At 35.4% G+C, this 19,987-nt stretch overlaps 1 protein-coding gene across 3 annotated transcripts in view; it reads right to left on the bottom strand.

Annotated features, from left to right (window-relative positions):
* LOC105233308 (transcription factor Sp9) overlaps positions 1-8,763 on the bottom strand; it is a 75,908-nt gene extending 67,145 nt beyond the window's left edge. The window contains exon 1 of one of the 3 annotated variants that reach the window (XM_011215348.4): positions 6,391-8,763. In XM_011215348.4, the coding sequence (XP_011213650.2) occupies positions 6,391-6,504 (114 nt within the window). In that variant the 5' untranslated portion in view covers positions 6,505-8,763. Of the gene's footprint in view, positions 1-2,999; positions 3,022-6,390 lie in introns of those variants that run through there. The other 2 variants (XM_011215349.4, XM_049454476.1) reach the window with 2 other exon arrangements.
* Between the last annotated feature and the right edge of the window lie 11,224 nt (positions 8,764-19,987).

Below are 19,987 nucleotides of genomic sequence, written 5' to 3' on the forward strand. Positions count from 1 at the left end.
TGCAGGATCATCCGAAATCAAAAAATTAACGTTCATACATTATACCAGTTACTATACCAGTTACTAAACAAGTTATTATACTAGTTACTAGTTTTCTCAAGATATCCCCGACAGAATTTTTCGAAATTTCAATCAATCAATTTCTTAGAATACTTTGAAATACGAAACTCGATTTTTAACGAAGGAATTTACTAAATTGTTATTTCAAAATAAAAATTATTAACATCTTAATTTTTTTTTTAATATTTTAAAATAACTCTCCAGCGTTACCCTGTAAATTATGTACGGAAATAGCATTGGCAATATCAAAAAGATCGGTGTAGTGTTAGCTGCAATGCTATAAAAGTCACCGACTTTCTAAATGCCAGTTGACGGGAAATCGCACTGAAGACTAAACAAATCTAGGTATAAATCCAGTTGCGAACTTTTGATGCACAACAGCAAAGCTAACATGGTATGAAACTCCTTGTCTCATGATAGATCTGCATTTTATAAAAATTTTAAATAGATACTCTGAATATAAACTGAACAAGATATAGTATATTAAGTTTACCACGTAGTTTGTAGCACGCAGAAGAAACCGTCGGCGACCGAATTAAAATATATAGTATATAAATGATCAGCATGACAAGCTGAGTCAATTTAGACATGTTCATCTGTCAGTATACACGCCTATATGGGACCGCTACAGCATATAACTGCCATACAAACTGAACATTCAAAATCATATTCCTGTATAGAAAATATTTTTATTTGCCAAGATATCTTCATAAAACTTGGTACGGATTATTTTCAATGGCAATGGTGTAATCTCTGAAAAAATTGTTCAGATCAGACCGCTATAGCATATGGCTGTCTTACAAACTGAATGATCGAAATCGTGTCCTTGTTTAGAAAACTTTTTTATTTGACAGAATATCTTGATAAAATTTGGCATGGATTATTTCCAAAGGAAAATATATAATCTCCGAAGAAATTGTTCAGATCGGACCACTATAGCATATAGCTGCCATACAAACTGAACGATATAAATCCTGTCCTTGCATAAGAAACTATTTTATTTGCCAAGATATCTTCATAAAATTTAGATTATTTTCAAAGACAAAGGTATAATCTACGAAGAAATTGTTCAGATCGGCACACTATAGCATATGGCTGTCTTACAAACTGAACATTCAAAGTCATATCCTTTTAGAGAAAAATTTTTCATTTGACGAGATATCTTCATAAAACTTATCATGGCTTATTGCCCGAAACAATGGTATAATCTGCGAAAAAATTGTTCAGATCGAACCACTATAGCATATAGCTGCCATCAAGGGCGGATCCACGGTGGATCTCAAAATAAAAGTTATACGTTATTTCCATCATAAATGACACTCCGCGAAGGAAAAGACTTGGAGTTGAAAGTACAAAATTATATATGAAAGATACAGCTGTAAGGCATGGAAAAATATTTATTGCTTTTCGAATCAAATTGAAGTGAATCACAATATTTTATTTAAAGCTGAATCCTAAGATTTTATTGTACAATAATATATTATGTTCCAGAAATGAAAAGAAATTGATTTTCGCTCCCAAACTAACTATACGAATATATAAAACAAACTGTTTATAAAACTAAATTTATAATAAAAAAAATTTCTTTAGATTAGAGGAAAATTCAATCGACTAATTTTTATGCAAATTTTTATTATTTTTTCACATATGAAAAAAACGTAATCTAACTAAATTGAAAATGAAACTAGCCTTTTGCCAGTGATATTCAATATAATTTGGCAATTTTTTACCTAAACTCAAAAATATACATTCATGCAGCGCGTTGGCTACTACAACCCCAAAACTTTTCTAAGAATACTTGAGCTTCCATAAATTTAAGTAATTTTTATTAATTAATTATTATTATTTTTTTTATTTATTTTTTTTTTTCATAAATTTTAGTACAGCCGTTGGAGAATTCCGCCGCTGATAGATTCTTTGAGCCAGCTAATGAGCCTGTCATTAATTACAACATTTCAATTTTCAGTTACAAATTCAAAAAAAAAATATTTTGAACGTGCTAATAAAATATTGTATTACATTCTTGCAACGTGTGCAATCTTAAGCACCACTGCCTATTTTAAATTGTAAAAATCATGCTCTTTTAAAGCTCTTAATATCGTCTAAAGAGTGTAAAAAGAAAATGTTAATTTCAGTTTGTCTTGGTAATTTATCATTTCAGTGTGGCTGCGTTCAAGCTCGCACCGCCAACTATCTGCTTAAAAGCTAAAAACATAAGCACACACGCAAGATAAATGATGAGAAAAAATTAAATCATCAAAACACGCCACCAAAAAATTACTAAATCTTTAACTTCGAATTCGAATTGACCCATACCTCCTATATACTCGCATACATATATGATTGGTTTTGTTGTTTTAAAGTGTATCTACTTTCTGAGCCGCTTTGTTTGTTGGCGCGGTTAAACGCTTTAATTAAAACCAATGCGCATGTGTAACTTCGCTTGTTATAAGCTACGTTTAATTTTTGTGGCTGCGAGCTAAAATCCATTTGTATATATGTAAGTATGTATATGTACACGTTTTCACATTTTCATATTTTTTCCCAGTGCTAATACATTTTATGTTGTCTCTGTTATAGTGGCTTGATCCTAGTCAAAGCTGACGCGTTGCTTTGAACTTGGCCGCCTCGATTGCTAAATGATTGATGTGGTATTAATTTTAATGTATGGTATATACGCCACAGCGCCAACAAACGCGCACCGCCAGGCTTGATGTAACTCTTTACTATGTCCATTCAAGTATATGCGCATATGCATGTATGGTGTTTTAAAACTTTAGGCCACTACTAATAGGCCAGATTTTGTGAAATATTTCTTGTTAAAAGTATTTTCGCCACAATTTGACTGGAAGCTTACAAGTCTTTTAGTAGCGTGTAAAGCGCCTGCAGGCCTCTTTACACATGACTACGTCCAGCTACAAACACAGCATACCGCTTACCTGAGTTAGACTATGCAAGCATGTACATGGTAACAGCGACTGGGTATGTTCTATTCACTACTGATTCCACTGAAGTGGCAACTGGCAGTTCACTACTAATTTGCATACTCGATACTTGCGTGTTAGCGTTAGAGCATCTGGCGGCCAGGCCGCAAACATACATATACCTACAGCTGTGTGTAGTTGTTATTTTTTTCATTGTTGTGGCATTTTCGAACTCAATATCGTTACTTAGCCCATTTCTTATAATATTTTTCCGTCTTTTGCTTTGAAGTCATATTTAAAATTTAATTAGTCCGTTGTCATAAACGCTATTAATATTACTTTAGTCGCTGTGGTTGCGTCTGTGCGCCTCCTCGCCAAAGCTTACTTATTTGCCTTCAAAGCTAATCATGACTTATTGGTGTTATAGTTTCACCGATTAGTTATTGCCATTACCGCCATGTCCTCCGTAAACGCACTGCTAAGGTTAAGTTACTTCGGTTAAGTTACCTCGCTGTTTCTATAATTTGTCTTATAGTGTTGCGGCATAAAGCCTATAATAAACGCTATTCGCATTTACACACTTACATATATTTTTCACACTAACTTTTTTTTTATTAATATACCCCAAAAGCTACATAAACTGCAATTTGCTAATCGATTTTTTTTTAAATACATACGCCGCACATTAATTAGCGCGAAGCTCAAGTGTTGGATCTATATTTTTAGTAAAACTATTTTTCGTTCGTTGCGGCACGCATACTTTCATTATGTAATTAAAATAACTACAAAAACCATATAACACTATGAGTGATGATTTCTGCTGAAAATCAGAGCATACCGCTTCCAAGCCTAGTATTAGCGCTGCAGTATCCGTTTCAGTGAAGTGCTTTGAGCTATACAAACTTAATGACTTCTTTACAAACGTATGATTTGGAAATCTTTAGCGGAAACATGAGAAGCTTGTCGTTAGTTCCGTTCTCTAAGCAAATAGTTAATGATTCAAAATCAACTATTTTCACAACGTGTGCCTTTAGGAAACCGTCTGTGGAAGTAAAGTTATTTTATATGAATTATTTTTCTCCCTGATACATAGTAAGGTTTTTTCTATACCAGTACTTTTGATGTTCACAAAGAAGCTGGTATACATACTTTTGAGAAAATAGTTATGTAACCACTGTAACTGTATAAAATGCTGATTTATCCTTTATTTTTAATAAAATATTTAATATCTATATTTTTCTTTCAATATTGTATTTTACTTGAATTACTGTGAAGGAGTTTCATTTCTAATATATAGTACACAGATATCTTCGAATCCCCAATCGCTTGAGAGTAGTATGCGTAGGTTGATATCAATAAAGTTTCTCCTATATCTATTTACCACATCGAGCGAAATCCTATAAAAGAGAGTTTCCAAGGAGTGTTTGCTATAATGCGTCGTTGTCTGTTTCTCCTCGCTTGTATAATAAAAAAAAATAGTTCTTTCATCTTGTCCGAATTTTGGTTATGATTCCGATTTTCATGGTTTTTATAATCAAAATAAATTCGTTTCTTTTCATCTTTGACGAATTTTGGTACTAAAGTCTGCCATGAAATTTCCAACCGTTTTCAAAATTTTAGATGTGGAAATAGAAACACTATACTTGTATTTTAAAATCTTTCTCTTTAGGAAAGCGAAGAGTAAAGTTCATTTTTTAGATACCAAAGTAAATTTTAGCTTCGCAGATTTTATAGTATGAATATCCCTGTTCTAAAGTATTTCGTAATACCCGCGAAATTTACTTTAGTTTTTTCTTATACATAAATATGTATATAAAATTATTTCGAAAAAAATGTTCGTCGTTCTTTTCACCTCAAGGGGTTACAAGGGTTTACTAGCTTCAAAAAATAGAATTTGTTTTTATTATCTTATAAAATTCTAATAGACCTCTAAAATATTGTTCAAGTTAATCCAAGTAATAGTTTCGGAGATACAACCTTGAGAACTTGTGCGCTCGATGTTAGCTAGGCTAAGTGCGCCGTCTTTAAACGCGTTTTCTCGAAACTGTGTTTTTGAAATCGGCTGGCAAGATTTCTCGAGAACTACTCAACTAATTTTTATGAAATTTTATACAGGTCTTTGAGATATAATTCTTAAATACTTGGATAAAGGATTTTTTTCGATTAGAACTATTTGAAAAAAAAATGTCGCGAAATTTTCATTTTTTTTTTTTGTAAAATGTCTGACAATTTTCCAATTTTCATTTTTTTTTTTCTTTTTCCCAGTTCTAAGTTAAGCTTTTGACTAAAACACCTATTTGTTTCGCTTTAAATGATACTTTAAGAAGTTATACTGCCAACGTGGGCGCACCTTTTTTCCGAGTGGTCAACGCAAATGGTGTCGCAGTGGTCGAATTTAAAACATTTATTTTCCAAAAATTTCAGAATTTCTTTTTTTAATAGTGTAAGTGCGTAAAAAAAATCTAATAAAATATTTGATTTTTTATTTGAGAAAAAAATGTAAATATAGGTTGTTTTTTACGCGAGGAAACACATGTAACCCATAAACTTCGCTCTTAGTAATTAGGTAACAAAAAAACTTTACATGGTACGGTCTTTGAAAATGTTCCGAAATTTGCTCTAACTATACGCAAAAAATTCTATTACTTAAATTATTTTAATGTTTTTTATTTTAATTATACTTTATATAGAGCTTACACTTGATTTCAAGAATTCTATCTAGAATTTATCTACATAACGTCACCTAAAACGCAATATAACGGAGGAAAAACGATGCGAGTGTAATAGAAACCACTCATATTAAAACAAAATTTGAGTTTTGGTTATAAAATAGTAATATATTGGTTATTATATCTGACAGCTATTTTCGATTTTTTATGTTCCGTTATTTTGCATTTCAGGTAACGATCAATACATTCTTTAATACAAGTGAAATAAGAATAATTTGGTACTTATAGGAGGTTCTCTCGAAAGAAGTTATACACTCCTTGATCTTAAAAAAATTCTAGATTTCCTTGAGCAGCTTTTTGATAACAGAATCATATCTGAATATTCGGTTGCCTACCGAGAAAAGTCAGCTTACAAAGCATTTATGGTCCGTAACCACCAAAAAATTTTCAGCTGTATCTTACTTTCAAACTTTTTGGTTAAATGAAGCTTAAAATCTCACCTTTCCAACACAATATGATTGATAGTACTGGAGATATACGACAGCATCGACATCTATTGACACAATACGAAAAGACTTTTTCGACTACCCAATATATACGCGCAACTTTAAATCTTATCTGAAGGCTTTAGAAGATATTATATTTAACCATTTAGCTAACAATTTCGGTTATCTAAGAAGGGTATGCCTCGAGTATATGCCCCCAAAAGCCTTATCTAAACAACTTCAATGACTTACCGGATTAACTTGCGGCTTTTGCAGATGCGTGGCGATATTACCGATATTCATGCCCATGGCGGGTATTTGTGAGCCGTACAACTGTCCGGCCGTCGGTGTCATGTCCGTTAACATTTTACTTGCGTTCTGCTCGCTGCAGCGATAAACGTTGACAATTGTTTTTGTTTTTGATTATTTAGCTGTTATTTAAGATTGCCGCTTTGAAACAAACACTGAAATGCAGAATTTATTATGACAAATTTGTTTGAGTTGCACTACAGTTGCGGAGGATTATGTGAATGCTTTGAGGGGACCGAAATCAATCGTTTTTGTTATTTCTTTTTATTTTGTGCGAGAATTGAGGAAGTTGTCACATGTCATGAGTGATAAAGCAACACGCTGGCGTAACAATCATCAATCATACTTTTCACTTACAAAAGAATTTTGACTTTTTTGTTTTCTTTTAGTATTTGCAAATTTTTTTACATTATCACTTAACTTTATCGAATGTACTGAAGGTTCGCACGAGTTTGCTTATGCGTGTTATCTAAGACTTGCTTTGCCAGTATTTGCGCTGATTTGAATATTGAATATTTTTACACAGTTATATAATTGTTTGAAAAAATTTTTTTTGGACTATGCCATGTGTTTTTCTTGCATATTTTTTTTTACTTATTACACAGATTTTTTATACATTCCTTTTCCGCTTTCACAACAATACGTCTAATTTGAGGTCCACTACTTGCAACGCCGTCGCTCAATAACACAATGCAAATGGATTTTTTTTTTCTACAACAACTTTAAACAATGCAACACAAGCAACGCTTCCGATTGCGAATTTTAATTTTTATTGTCCTTTTCGTAATTTTTGCCAGTGAACTAGGCAGTTATGTCTTATTGTGTTACTTTTATAATAAATTTCTTTTATAAATTAAAAAAATCCCTATTGTGCTTGGTGGGACCTCGCTTATTGCCTTTTAGTGCCGCTGTTGTGTGCCTGTCCGTCTGCTAATCCGACAAAAAGTGCCAAACCGTTGACAGGTAGTTGAATTGTGGTGCGCAGCGTGGCGCCTTCTTCCCATAAGCGTAGTGGCTTGATGCCTGGGAATACCTATTGTGTGTTGGCTTATCGACGCAGGATCTTTACAGGCGATTTGTTGATGATTTCCAATGGCCACGCGCAATCAGCTGAGGCAAACACATACTTATCGAAATAATTGTTAATAAAATTCGTATTTTGCAAATCGATTTTCGAAAACTACTTTTTCACATTAACGTTATGATTTTTTGTTAAAACTTTAGTTCCTTTCACGTGTTAGATAACGATCACTGGCTTTTCGCAAAATTCATACGCAGCTCGCTATTTGCTTGGTGTGTTCAAGCCGTCCCAACAACTGTCACTAGCACTGCTGCGGCTGCCATTCGAACGCGTATACCAACTAGCCACACCGGCCGGCCCACTGTGAACGCAGGGCGCTTGTTTTTTTAATTTCAATTTTTTTCCTTACTATTTTTCTTTTGCTTTTATCTTTGTTGTTTTTGTTTACGCCTTTATCGGAGATAAGTTGTTGGAAATCCACTTGCGCGTTTGTTAATTCGCAAAAAGAATCCGCGCAAATATAAACGGGCGTCGTATCTGTACGTACAAATGCTGGTGACTGTTCTGCCCGCTGCGGCACAAGCGAAAAAAGCTCTCTAAAGTCACACAAACACAAAGGCAACAACACATAAAAACACAAAGTAATGAACATAAATAAACACACACACACACGCGCGCATACACTTTGTAACGATACCGTGGTTAATGCTGGCACCCCAACGAATGAATGTTGCGCAAATGAAACAACAAATGGCACAACCAAAGCCAATGAGCCAACCAAACGGATAAGCAACAGGGAGGAAAACAAAACTACCAAAAACAGTAGATAGGCGTAGTATGTGTATATTTGTTATTTATTTATTTTTTTTGTTTATTTGCTGCTGTGCTGTGTATCTACGGCTTAAGCACACAACAAACAGTCATTGTTGATGGTTACGCTTGTCGTTCACTCGCTATGCGCTCTACGCGCTCTACAATGAATGTATTGTGTTGGCTCGTATCGGATTTGAATAGCGCGCTGCTACACTGCCAAGAAACCGGTGCTCGCTACTGCCGAGCGAAAAACACTTCGACCAGTCAAGCAAGGCGCACATACGCAAACACAATAGAAGTAAGGCAGGAGATAGCTGTAGCTGGTAGTGGTGGTGGTGGCGTTTGATGAAGCATGGCAGCAGGCGGCTGGTTGTTGGCAAAAGTGGTTGGGACGCGTCCAGCCATTCATCAGCACACAACGGCAACTATGCATATACACGTACATACGCAAGTATATACGGTGCAGTAGCGCCACAGAGTTGGAGAGAGCGCACTCGCGGAGAGACTACAAAAACAACTAACGTCTACAATACGGTTGACAAACTAAGGAAGTTTTTCACATTGCGAGGCGTTTAAATTATTGCTTTAAATTTTTTGTTTTTCGCGAATTTCGAACTTTACTAATAGTTAGTGCGACTGGATATTGAGTATAGCAAATATTTAAATAATTAATGTGCATACATACTAGCAAAAAATAAATGTCAAAAATTAGTAAGAATTACCCGCAATGAAATGTCCAAAAATTAGTAAGAATTAATGGCAATGAAATGTTTAAACAATTCACTATACATCATCATAGTGTTCTACTATTTAGATCCCCAATATTTAGCTTCGTCTAGTTTTATGAAGTTTCAACATAACGACATACATATTTTATTGTAATTTGAGAAAAAGTCCAGCTTACAGTTGTACATGTGCATAAGTACATAATTAATTTCTTACTAAAAAGTTATAAATTTACACAGAAACTTACAAAAATTCATTTTAAATTAACTGAAATTGGATTTTTTTGCAACTATAAATCCATGACTGCCGCTCAAACTCTCTCAATCAGTTTTTCAAACGACATCCTTCATGCTAGTTTCAGATTTTCCAAAAAACTACTCAGAGAAATTGTGCAGTCAAGCATTCATTCATAAATTGAGTAGCACACTTCTTTCATTTCCCCTCCAAAATCGACACCTTTGAGTGCAAGTGTGTTGGTGCCGCAACTTTTCTATGTAGTGGTATGAAAACAAGCGGCGTCAATTAATTACAAGCAATTTAGAGACTCATCAAGTTATCTCCCTTACTCGCTCTGAGCTCGAGGAAGCACTATGAAACTCATTCACGACGCTTTCTTGCTTTCTCACTTCAACGCGTTTCAATACTGCAACGTCCCATTGTGAGAAGCATCTACCAATTGGCTGCTTGTTTTATTCCAAACCAAGCGGTAACCTATAATTAGTGCGATGGCCGCTGCGCAAAAGAGATAGAGAGATGAGAATCCAATGCGATATTTCACTTCAACGTATTTGAGCAGAAAATAAAAGAGCAACGACAATGGCTCGTGTGCCACATAGCGCATTTTTTCTAAGCCAAGAATGTACTATTTTTTATACAAATTTATGTACTTATATACATATTTACATATACATATATATGTAGAAGATACATTGTACTATCCTGTAAATTTCGTCAATTTGTTTACGTAAAAACGCTTTGTACGGAGAACTCTCCTATTTATGGGAGCTCTTCCGGTGTTGAGTAAAGGATTTTTTGTGAAATATGTTTACATATATGTATGTATGTATATGTATATATGTTGTTATCTTACATTTTTCTGTAAAACCTATTTTTTATTTTATGACAATATTATACACAACGGCTTTACAGCTTTTGGAAATGGCAAGGTCATTTTTATACAATAAAATAGGTATTAAGGTTCCACACAAAGAAAGCGTTAAACTGTTTTAAACATGATAACTAAGTATAATTATAATATTTTAAATAAAAATGTTGCCAATTAAAATAATTAAATGCGTAATTTTCTAATTTTTGAAATTTTCTTTCTAATTATAATGGTCAATATATATTACCTATATTTTATGACACGTTCAAAAATATACTATACGTTTTTATCAAAATTTTTATATCAAAACTTACAAAAAAACATGAAAATTAACTACAGACTAAGTTGGTTTTAATTATAATTAAATGAACTCATAACCTATTCAATAATCCACTTTCTCGTGCGACTTTTAGCTGAGCGCAGAATTTTTTACTAGAGAAATCAGCAGCTAAAAATAATAAACAGATTATACGTTTACAGCTCATAGTTACATAAAATATATATGTACATATATAAATTATTTTTCGTAAAAGCCCCAAATCCCATCAAATCTACCCAAAAAAATAAATAAATTATTAACTCCGTAATATGGTAAAAATATTTTGTTCGCTGTGATGAAACCGTGATATACGTGTACATACTATATACAACAAAACAAAAAAAAACAGCAAAACATTCCATAAAAGAAAGTGTTTTCGGGGCAAATCACGCCAAACAATCCCTTGCACTAGTGTAAACGGCATAAAGCAGCACCTCATTCAATTCAACTTCCCGCAACCACACACAATTGAAAGCGAGGCAATTGTCAGTTGAGTAACTCATTCACTCCCCACTCACTCAAACGGCACGACAGCAATGGCGAGGGCATAAAACTCTCGGGCACGTCAGGTTAGAAGTGTAGCGCCAGCACAGAACCCTCAAACCAACACAACTACGCCCAAATGGCACTCCTTTGCCTCCACCTCCAGCAAGAATGCCATCATCGTCACCATGGACGCGGCCGCTGCCATCGTCTACACCATCTCCAATGCGGCTACCAACGCCTGACTGCTCAGACGAATTGAATGGGCTGCTGAGCTGGGATGAAAATGCATGGCAAGGCCACAGCCGCCCCCAGAGCGAAATACCGCATCCTTATACATGCCATATATACTAATTTACATACTTACGTATATACATTCCCATATATGTACATATATATGTATATACTTCTTACAATATAGAGTGTGCTTTTAAGAGCGTGTGCGCGTTCGCTCCCACAGAACCTACAGGTTGCGAGGTTGGCCAAGTGGGCGTAGTTTGCGTGTCCGCTAGAATTCCCCGCAGTGACTGTTATGTATGTACAAGTACATGCTATGTCTATGCTGATTTGTTCTCGTGCTCGATGAATGCTGTTGTAGCTAATCTACTGTGGTGCACGCGCTATTATGGCATGTGGCATGCCACGGGTGAAAAAAACACCACAGATGGAAAAGGAATAAAATACCGAAACTTTTGGAACGACGCTGACGGATGATGGTATAGAAAATGTACCGAAAACACCGTTGGTTTTCTATTACCTAAACACATAAGCAGCAGGAGTGCGGCTATGCGGTGGAATTTCACGCTGCTGCATCGCCCGTCGTGTTTTAGACGCTCTTCTGACATGCGTCAAAATATTGTTGTAGTCGCGGCGCAAAAAAGTAGAAAACTGTGAATTCCAGCGTTATAAATGACGTAAATGGTATTTATGCATACACACATACATATATGTAAATATCTACAAAAAAGTGGGTATATGAGCTTATGAAACCACATGCCTGTAATGATATTGTAATAAGTGCATAAATACGCAGGTATGTATTAATGTGACGACTATTATTAGGGTGTCTGCATATTAAAAATATTGCTTCCATCTTTCCTGAAGTTTGCCAAGAAGCTTGTAAAAGCCAGAAGCATGTCGGCTGATATCGGACGACTGAAGCCCATTCTAACTGAGCCATAAAGTCCCTAATTACAAATTTACATATTTTTGACTAAAATGAACTTTTGAACATCAATTAATATTTTATACTATATATTTATATATACGGAGGTGGTTCAATAAGTTCTTAGCCTACAAAAACAATTCAAAAAAATGTATTCATTAAACTAAATTGACAGCTGTGTAAGCCTTGGTTTTGACTGGCCGTTAAAGCACTTTTTACAGTGCTGTGTCTATTTGGCTGGCCTTTCTATCCAGATACGACAATATTCGCTATCTTTCAGGGTGAAGTCATCCGTTTCCCATTTCGACTGTTCCGTCGTCTATTATGAGTACTATCAAATCAACCTTTCATTGATGGTTACGAAATCTTTGAATTGTTGTCCGGTGTGAGCAATAGTGACACCAAATAGTCCACAACCTTCCCATGTTAAACATTTCATGAAGGATATGACCACCACAATTTTGAGATGCCTACTGCCTGAGATAATATGCGCAATTTCAATTGGGATCTGATTTTTTACTTTCGACTACGCAAATCAAGCACCAAAGCCAGAATACTGCGCTTAATTAAAGCCACCTTATGACCATGATTTGTCAAAATGGAACAACATTGAACAATTGCTGCCTCAGATACAGCATATTTGGACACCAGCCCTCCAGCGAACGTTTTACCGAAAATATTGATCAATCTGTGAGATATGTTAATGAAATTCAGAGCAAATCCTTTGCGTACGAGTATAACAATATACCTGTATGATAAAAATGGTTTCAAATGGATGAAGCTGCTGTCATACGATCCAACAACGAGTCGAAATTTTTAAAATTCTCTACCGAAATTCAGAGTCAGTGGCTTCAACTTAAACAGCGCTACGTCCAATTTATGGTCGTCATAATCGTTCTGTCAGATCTACAATTGAGTGTCTGGTGGATCCACAGGCACAGTACAAAATGTTCCCGTGCCAGTGAGACAAAGAAGTGCCTGGAGTGTCGACAATATTACTGCCGCTAGCGCATCAATTGGGGCAGATCCAAATCAATCTCTCACACGTCGTTCTCAAGCATCTCTGTGACGTCATTGTGGTAAATTTTGCGAAAAGATCTTGGCCTACATCCTTACAAGATCAAATTGACACAAGAACTCAGCCGCTTGACCAACAGAATCATTGTATGTTCGTGAATTGAACTGAGCAAAAACTTGAAAATTATCCAAATTTTCAACGAAAAATCATCTTCAGCGATGAGGCTTCGACAATAAGCAAAAAATGGATAATTGGTCAGCCAGCAATGGCCTTGGACAATATGTGGTTCCAATAGGTCGATGCCACAAGCCACAAAGCGAATGTCTTAATCGATTATTGTTGTTTTTTTTTTGTATACAATATTAAGCTTTTAATTTTCGTTTTTTGAGTATTTTTCCGGATTCGAAATAAAAAAAAAAAACAGTAATAAGATATGCCCTAATGTTTATAAATTTATACTGTATGGGTTTCCACCAAGCATTGTTGTTAAAAATATTTCAAAGTGGGAGTTAGCAATTGCTTTTTGCATTTGCTTTGCTATATGTTGAAGCCCTTAAGTGCGCAACCAACGCAGCAAATTCAGAATGTTGAGCACAGCGCAATGGGCGACACACCGACCCCTTTTCACGCAACCGATTTAACACATGTGGAGTGCGTTTGTATAGAAGCGTGTTTTAATTTTTCCAATTTATTCATACACTTCAATATTTTATTTATTCCAAGCACGCACTTTTCCAGAAGTTCTCCAACTTTCATTGCCTCAGCATTTCTTACTTACTTAAATATAGTATGCATTATCTGTATATATGCAAACATACATACATGAATCTTACGAGTTCAGAGTAGTCCACGTATTTGTCCACTCCAGTGGGTGCCAACCCATTCATTCGATTAGTCGGCAAATTGGGTGTTACCAATGGGTGTGCCTTAGCATTGTAGTGGCTTTATATGTACAGAAGTGTATTAACCCGAAACAATTGAAATGATTTCATTTCAATACCGCTCTGCTCTATTGAATCCATTATAATAGCAAATAATGCTTTTTCTTAACTCCCGTTGTATTTTCTTCGATTTGTAAGCGTTTGTTGGCTGGGTCACTGTAGTTTGCAGTGGCATTTTGCTTACCAATAGGTTCACGCCCATAAGACGATTGCACTTTTCTCTGGCGTTGCAATACATACAATTATAAATTAAGCAGGAAGAATGAAGCGGTTCACTACCATATACCATATGCGAGTATGTTTCGCTATGCATGTCCTTTGGCAATGTTTCTCCTTATATAAGTATATTTGATGATTTTTAAATGAATGTAAGCTTTTACACACATTATTAAGTATAAATTGGAAAGAGAAGATATTTAATGAATTATTTTAGCAAATTTGTATACATAAATCAAAAATTTTTTTCTATTATTTTGAAAAAATTGGTTAGTCGAAAAAGTATTTTCGTATTTTGTTGTATTTTAGTCTCCTTTTAGCCCCTTGTACTGAATCCAACGATGCTCCAACTTCTTAATCTATCAAGAAAATACGTTTTATGGAGGTTTGCCAAGTCGGCTCAGTAACGACTTGACTCTATTTTCGGTCCGTCGATTTAGATCACACCTTGTGAATGCCAAAAAATGGTACTTATCACTTTTCCGTCCGCAAGAACCTCCTTCGCATCAGGTTCCCCTCGTGAAGTCCACTGATTTGGCAGTTACTTCGCCGTGCAACTTTATTTTGCCGACAGTCACGACATAACTCAGAAACTGTTGCGTTTAAACGGTGACAAACACATCCGTCACTGAAATTTAATCTAGTTGTCCGAGCAAGCGTAACACCTAATGCGCCATCAGCTTTCTCATACTCAATATTTCATGCAGGATATGGCACTTGTTGTCTTTTGAGATGTGTGATACCTCGGCTATCTAGCCCATCTTCAATCGACCATCTGCCATACGAATTTTGTCCTCTGTATTAAGAAGTTTTATGATCTGGGAATGGCTTATCTATAAGTCACTCAGTATTATAAAGGATATCGGCCTCGCTGGCTAGGACATGTTGTCCGAATCGACGAAAACACTCCAGCTCTGCAAGTATTCGACGCAGTACCCGTCGAGGGAAGCAGAGGAAGAGGAAGACCACAACTCCGTTGGAAGGACGGAGAAGGAGCTGGCTTCACTAGAAGTCTCCAATTAGCGCTACCTTGCGAAAAGAAGAAATGACTGGCGCGCTGTTGTTAACTCGGCTATAACCGCGTAAGCGGTTTCTACGCCGGTAAAAAAGAAGAAGAGTGGCTTATCGAAAACCGTGATTTCCTTTCCAAAAAAAAATCACCGATATTGTTCTATTCACATTTTCGAAAATTGATGGACACGAACGCTTCTACTCTCGGTAAGTGCTTTAAAAAGCAAAGAGTCCGATTCTTCTGATATTTTAATAGAAGCCGTCTACGTAGCTGTAGTACTACTATATTTTGCGATAGTTGGGCTTAATATTTATTGTACCGCCCTTGTGTATGCTCTGAATAAATTAAACATTTTCTAGTCAAGACTGAATAAAACATAGTAGTTTTTACTTATTCTTTGTTACAATAAAAAATAGTATATTATATTATGTACGAACTCTAGAAATTTACATCTTGTATTTGATTATTTCACTCATTCTCTTATCACGATTCTATTTATTTTTGTCATATATTAACTCTAGCTGCATATTTATCCTGTAAATTAAATCCAGTCACGAATTTCGGCATAACTTTATTCTTAAGACACATATAATCTATCTAAATTTTCTCCCACTAAACCCACTCACCCACACAATTCGTTTCTCACCTCACGCTACACACACACACAGCAACGGCACTAAATGTTTATCGCTCATCAAGCTTACTACGCGATTGGTACACAAAGTCGCCTTTATTGCCAGCCATTTTGTGTGCTTTAATTACATGCATAAGTGTAAGTTGGCAAATTGTCATTTGTCAATAAGAATGAAGCACGCACAGTCTGCTTGCAACATTTCATAGCGCATCCACCAACACTTTTCACAACGACACCTCCTCACCCATCCATCGCCACATTTTAATGATCATAAGCATTGCCGGAATACTTGTAACAGCCGTTGTCTCACTGTTTAAATCATCATCGGCAGAATGAGCAAACAATTTTAAATGCTTAATTAAGTAAATGTTTAATTGAATTTATTTTATTGCGCTTTTTAATTAAATCGTTCAAAGTTTTGTTGCGAAAAACGCGACAACCGGTGAATGCCACCATGACACTTGTGCATCTGATGGGAGCTGGGTAACAAGTAATGGTGGTAGGCGTGACAAAGTTTCGAAATGGCTTCATTAAGCTACGGTGTCATTCATGCAGACTGAGGATTCGCAGCTTAATGGCTTCATAAATGCGACTAATTGAAAGGTGTTTCGTGGCAATCAGCCTCTTCGCAAATAAAATCATTATCATTAATTGCACGAGCCTTAGTTTGGTTGCAGTTTTCAAGTGATTAACGCTTTAAAAGAATTCATATGTACTAAATGGTAGAAATTCTTTAAAATTAAAAAAATATTAAAAATTATTTTTTTAGTAAAGAATCCAGTTTTGAGCACTGATACAAAAACCTCAGAAGCCATGTCGTATTCATATGTAGACGGAAAACTAACCTGTGTACGATTAGTTTCATCTGCTTCACCTGATTCATGACATGGCTGGATTCATGACAATGTAATAAGAAAAAAACTCAAAATGCATTTACATTTTATTATATTATTCTTTATAAGGTATAGCTTTTTAATAAACGGTATAAACAGCAGATTTCGTATAATTTTGTGTAAAATTAAAATTTTTCTATAGCCGGACAGAGACAATTTTCCGCCACTTTTAATCCAAGGTAAGTACTCACACTCTAGACAATAGGGCCTAACTACCTATGTACATATATACATTTGCATATGACCAGCTGAGTCGAATTAGCCATGACCGTCTGTTTGTTCGTCCATCTATGTACATATATATATAGTATATAAGTACTTATGATGTAATTTTCATAGTTTTTTTAATTCATACCATCTATAAAAATTCTATAAGCCTTACTTAAAAAGCCGACATATCTCGAGAAGTAGTAATGGTAGCGCTTTTAACCTTGACCTTTTTTATAGTCAAATAAGATTTCCTACAAATTTGTCATATTACATTTTTTTCTATAGCTCTCCTGTTATTTTACGAGATATATACAAAAAATGCGAAATTCTTGGACAAATCGGGCTTAGAGCCCCGTACTACCTCGCCCGGTGTGAGTTACGATTTTGTTGCCACCGGGCACTTTTGTAGAGTGAACAATTCTGAGAAATATGCGTCCTAAAGTCAAAGCGATGCGATAAAATATCTCTGATCTCTAGGAATTTAAAAATAAAAACTCACGATTGTAGGGTATATTCTATGGAAAATTTTTAGAGACCTTGCTCCAGTTCTTAATGTTAATATTGAAAGCTAAAATTTTTAGGGAATTTTTTTCAGGGTATTTCCAAGGAAATTTCGTGACGGGACTGAAAAAATTAATAGTTCAATAAAAAACAACACCCTAATAATATATACATATAAACTAGTCCCTTCGGTTTTGATGGATCAGAATTTATAAACCCGTTCTTTACACCAAAAAGTTGATCATTGACCAGAACAACCGATATCGGACCAACGATACAATAAACCGTATAGAACGGCATACAAACTGCTCGATAGGAAAAACAGTCTTTTATGGAAAACCTTTTCATTTTAATAGCAATTCTTCTTCGAGTCATTCTTGAAAAAGAGAATGTCGGAGTTTTGTGGATATAATATACAATAAGGTAATACTCGTATAAGCACATATTTAGCTTGACGATACAAGTTTGTTTACAACCCTGGAAAGTCATGCCTCGTCGTTTCGACGACGCGAGTGTTTATTTTACCGTTATCGCACTGTTCTATGTTTGTACAGTGCCTTCTTTTTTTTTAGCAGGCGTTAGTCGCTGTTGAGCTGTTTCATGTTTGCAGTTGGTTTGGCTTCGTACGATCGTGTAAGTATCTATTTTTTAAACAGGCGTAGTCGAAAAGACGAACGATGAACTTTGTGTGAGTTTTTCGTTCCGAATTTAGTTTTCTTGTTTATTTATCTGTTTGGTTTGTATAGTTGTAATACAAGATGAGTGGCGCAAAATTTATATTGACGAAGAAATTGAAAAATTTCTTGCAATGAGCGACGACGAGAATGGATTAGACGATGATTTAGGGCATGCAAGTTCTTCAGAAGAAAGAACTGACGATGAGTTAGACAACAGACAGCGAACTAGAATCTGATGCAGAAATTCGGGGGGGGGGGGGGGGAAGAAAAGAAACAAAGCTTAGGGATGCACGTTCTTCAGAAGAATCAACTGACCTAGATATGAAGATAACATACCTTTACATTTATTGAGAGCCAAGTCAAATATAATTAATTTTAATAAATCTATTTTTTTACGCGGGCAAAAATAAACATAAGTGGTCAACAGAAAGGAAAAACGTATCGTTATGGTCTAAATATAGTACATAAAGCTCGAGGACCAACACGATGCCACTGCAAAAATGTTTTATACAGACCCCACTAAAATGCTTCCGTCCAAATGTTTCATTACACCAGAGATCAGTGGAAGAAATTGTTCAATGGACAAACATTGAGAATTGCTAATCGGCAGTCGGCATCTAACTTGCAACTACTACAGATGAAGTCTCAAATGAAAGTAACTGGTTTCAAATGGAAATTTCTGCCTTAATTGGACTCTTGGTACTCAACAGCAGTCAAGAAAGAAGATCAGCACCTGTCTGCAGATGAATTGTTTTGAACAGATCTTATGTGAATAACATATATTTCGATTAATGACAAAAGCAAGGTTTCAAATTTCTTATGTCGTGTCTTCGATTCGACGATAAATCTGCACGCCCTTCAAATAGTTGAAGACAAATTTGCCCCCATTAGACAAATTTGGGTAGATGTTCATTCAAAAGTGCCGGGAAAATTATACGCCTGGAGAATACCTTACGATTGACGAGCAACTACTGGCGTTCAGGGGAAAATGTAGCTTCCGGATGTACATTCCAAAAAAGCAAGGAAAAATGGAACTCAAAATGGTTATGATATGTGATAGCGGTAACAAAGTACATGGTTGATGCTATGCCGTATTTGGTGAAAAGGATCAAACAAAACAACCTTTCCACTTTGGTGAGTACTACGTAAAAGAGTTGACTAAAACTGTACATGGTTCAATAGAAACGTTACAATGGACAACTGGTTTAGTTCGATTCCTCTTGCTAAATCACTGTTATGCGAACCATATAAGCTAACAATGGTTGGAACTCTACGTTTCTAATAAGCGAGAATTCCGAGTGAAATGAAAAACGTAAAAGGTCGTAAGTGTAATACGTCAATGTTTTGCTATGATAATGAGCTGACGCTTTCTATCTATAAGCCGAAGCCGAGTAATGGTAATATTTTTATTATCATCCCTGTTAATGAAGAAGGAGCCAGTAAACCCCAAATCAAATAAACCCTACATGATCGAATTTTTACAACAAAACGAAAGGATGCGTTTTGATACCTTTGACCAAATGTGTAGTGTTATGAGCTGTTCACCGCAAAACCAACCAGGGGGGGGGAGGCCAATGTGTCTAATTTTTTGGTATATTGAATATGGCTTTTTATTAATGGCTACGGTTATTTATTCACACAACGTATTTCAAACAAATAAAAAACCTCTCAGTCGTTCTGATTTTATGAGAAAAAATTACATTCTACCCTTATTCAAAGTAATTTGACAAAAAACCCCAGACTTGAGTACCAGCATTGTCTACGTCGTTGCGATCAAATGATTGAAAGTTGTTGTTTCTTTTGATG

This window comes from Bactrocera dorsalis, chromosome 4 (assembly GCF_023373825.1).
Source record: "Bactrocera dorsalis isolate Fly_Bdor chromosome 4, ASM2337382v1, whole genome shotgun sequence".
NCBI classification, from domain to species: Eukaryota; Metazoa; Arthropoda; class Insecta; order Diptera; family Tephritidae; genus Bactrocera; species Bactrocera dorsalis.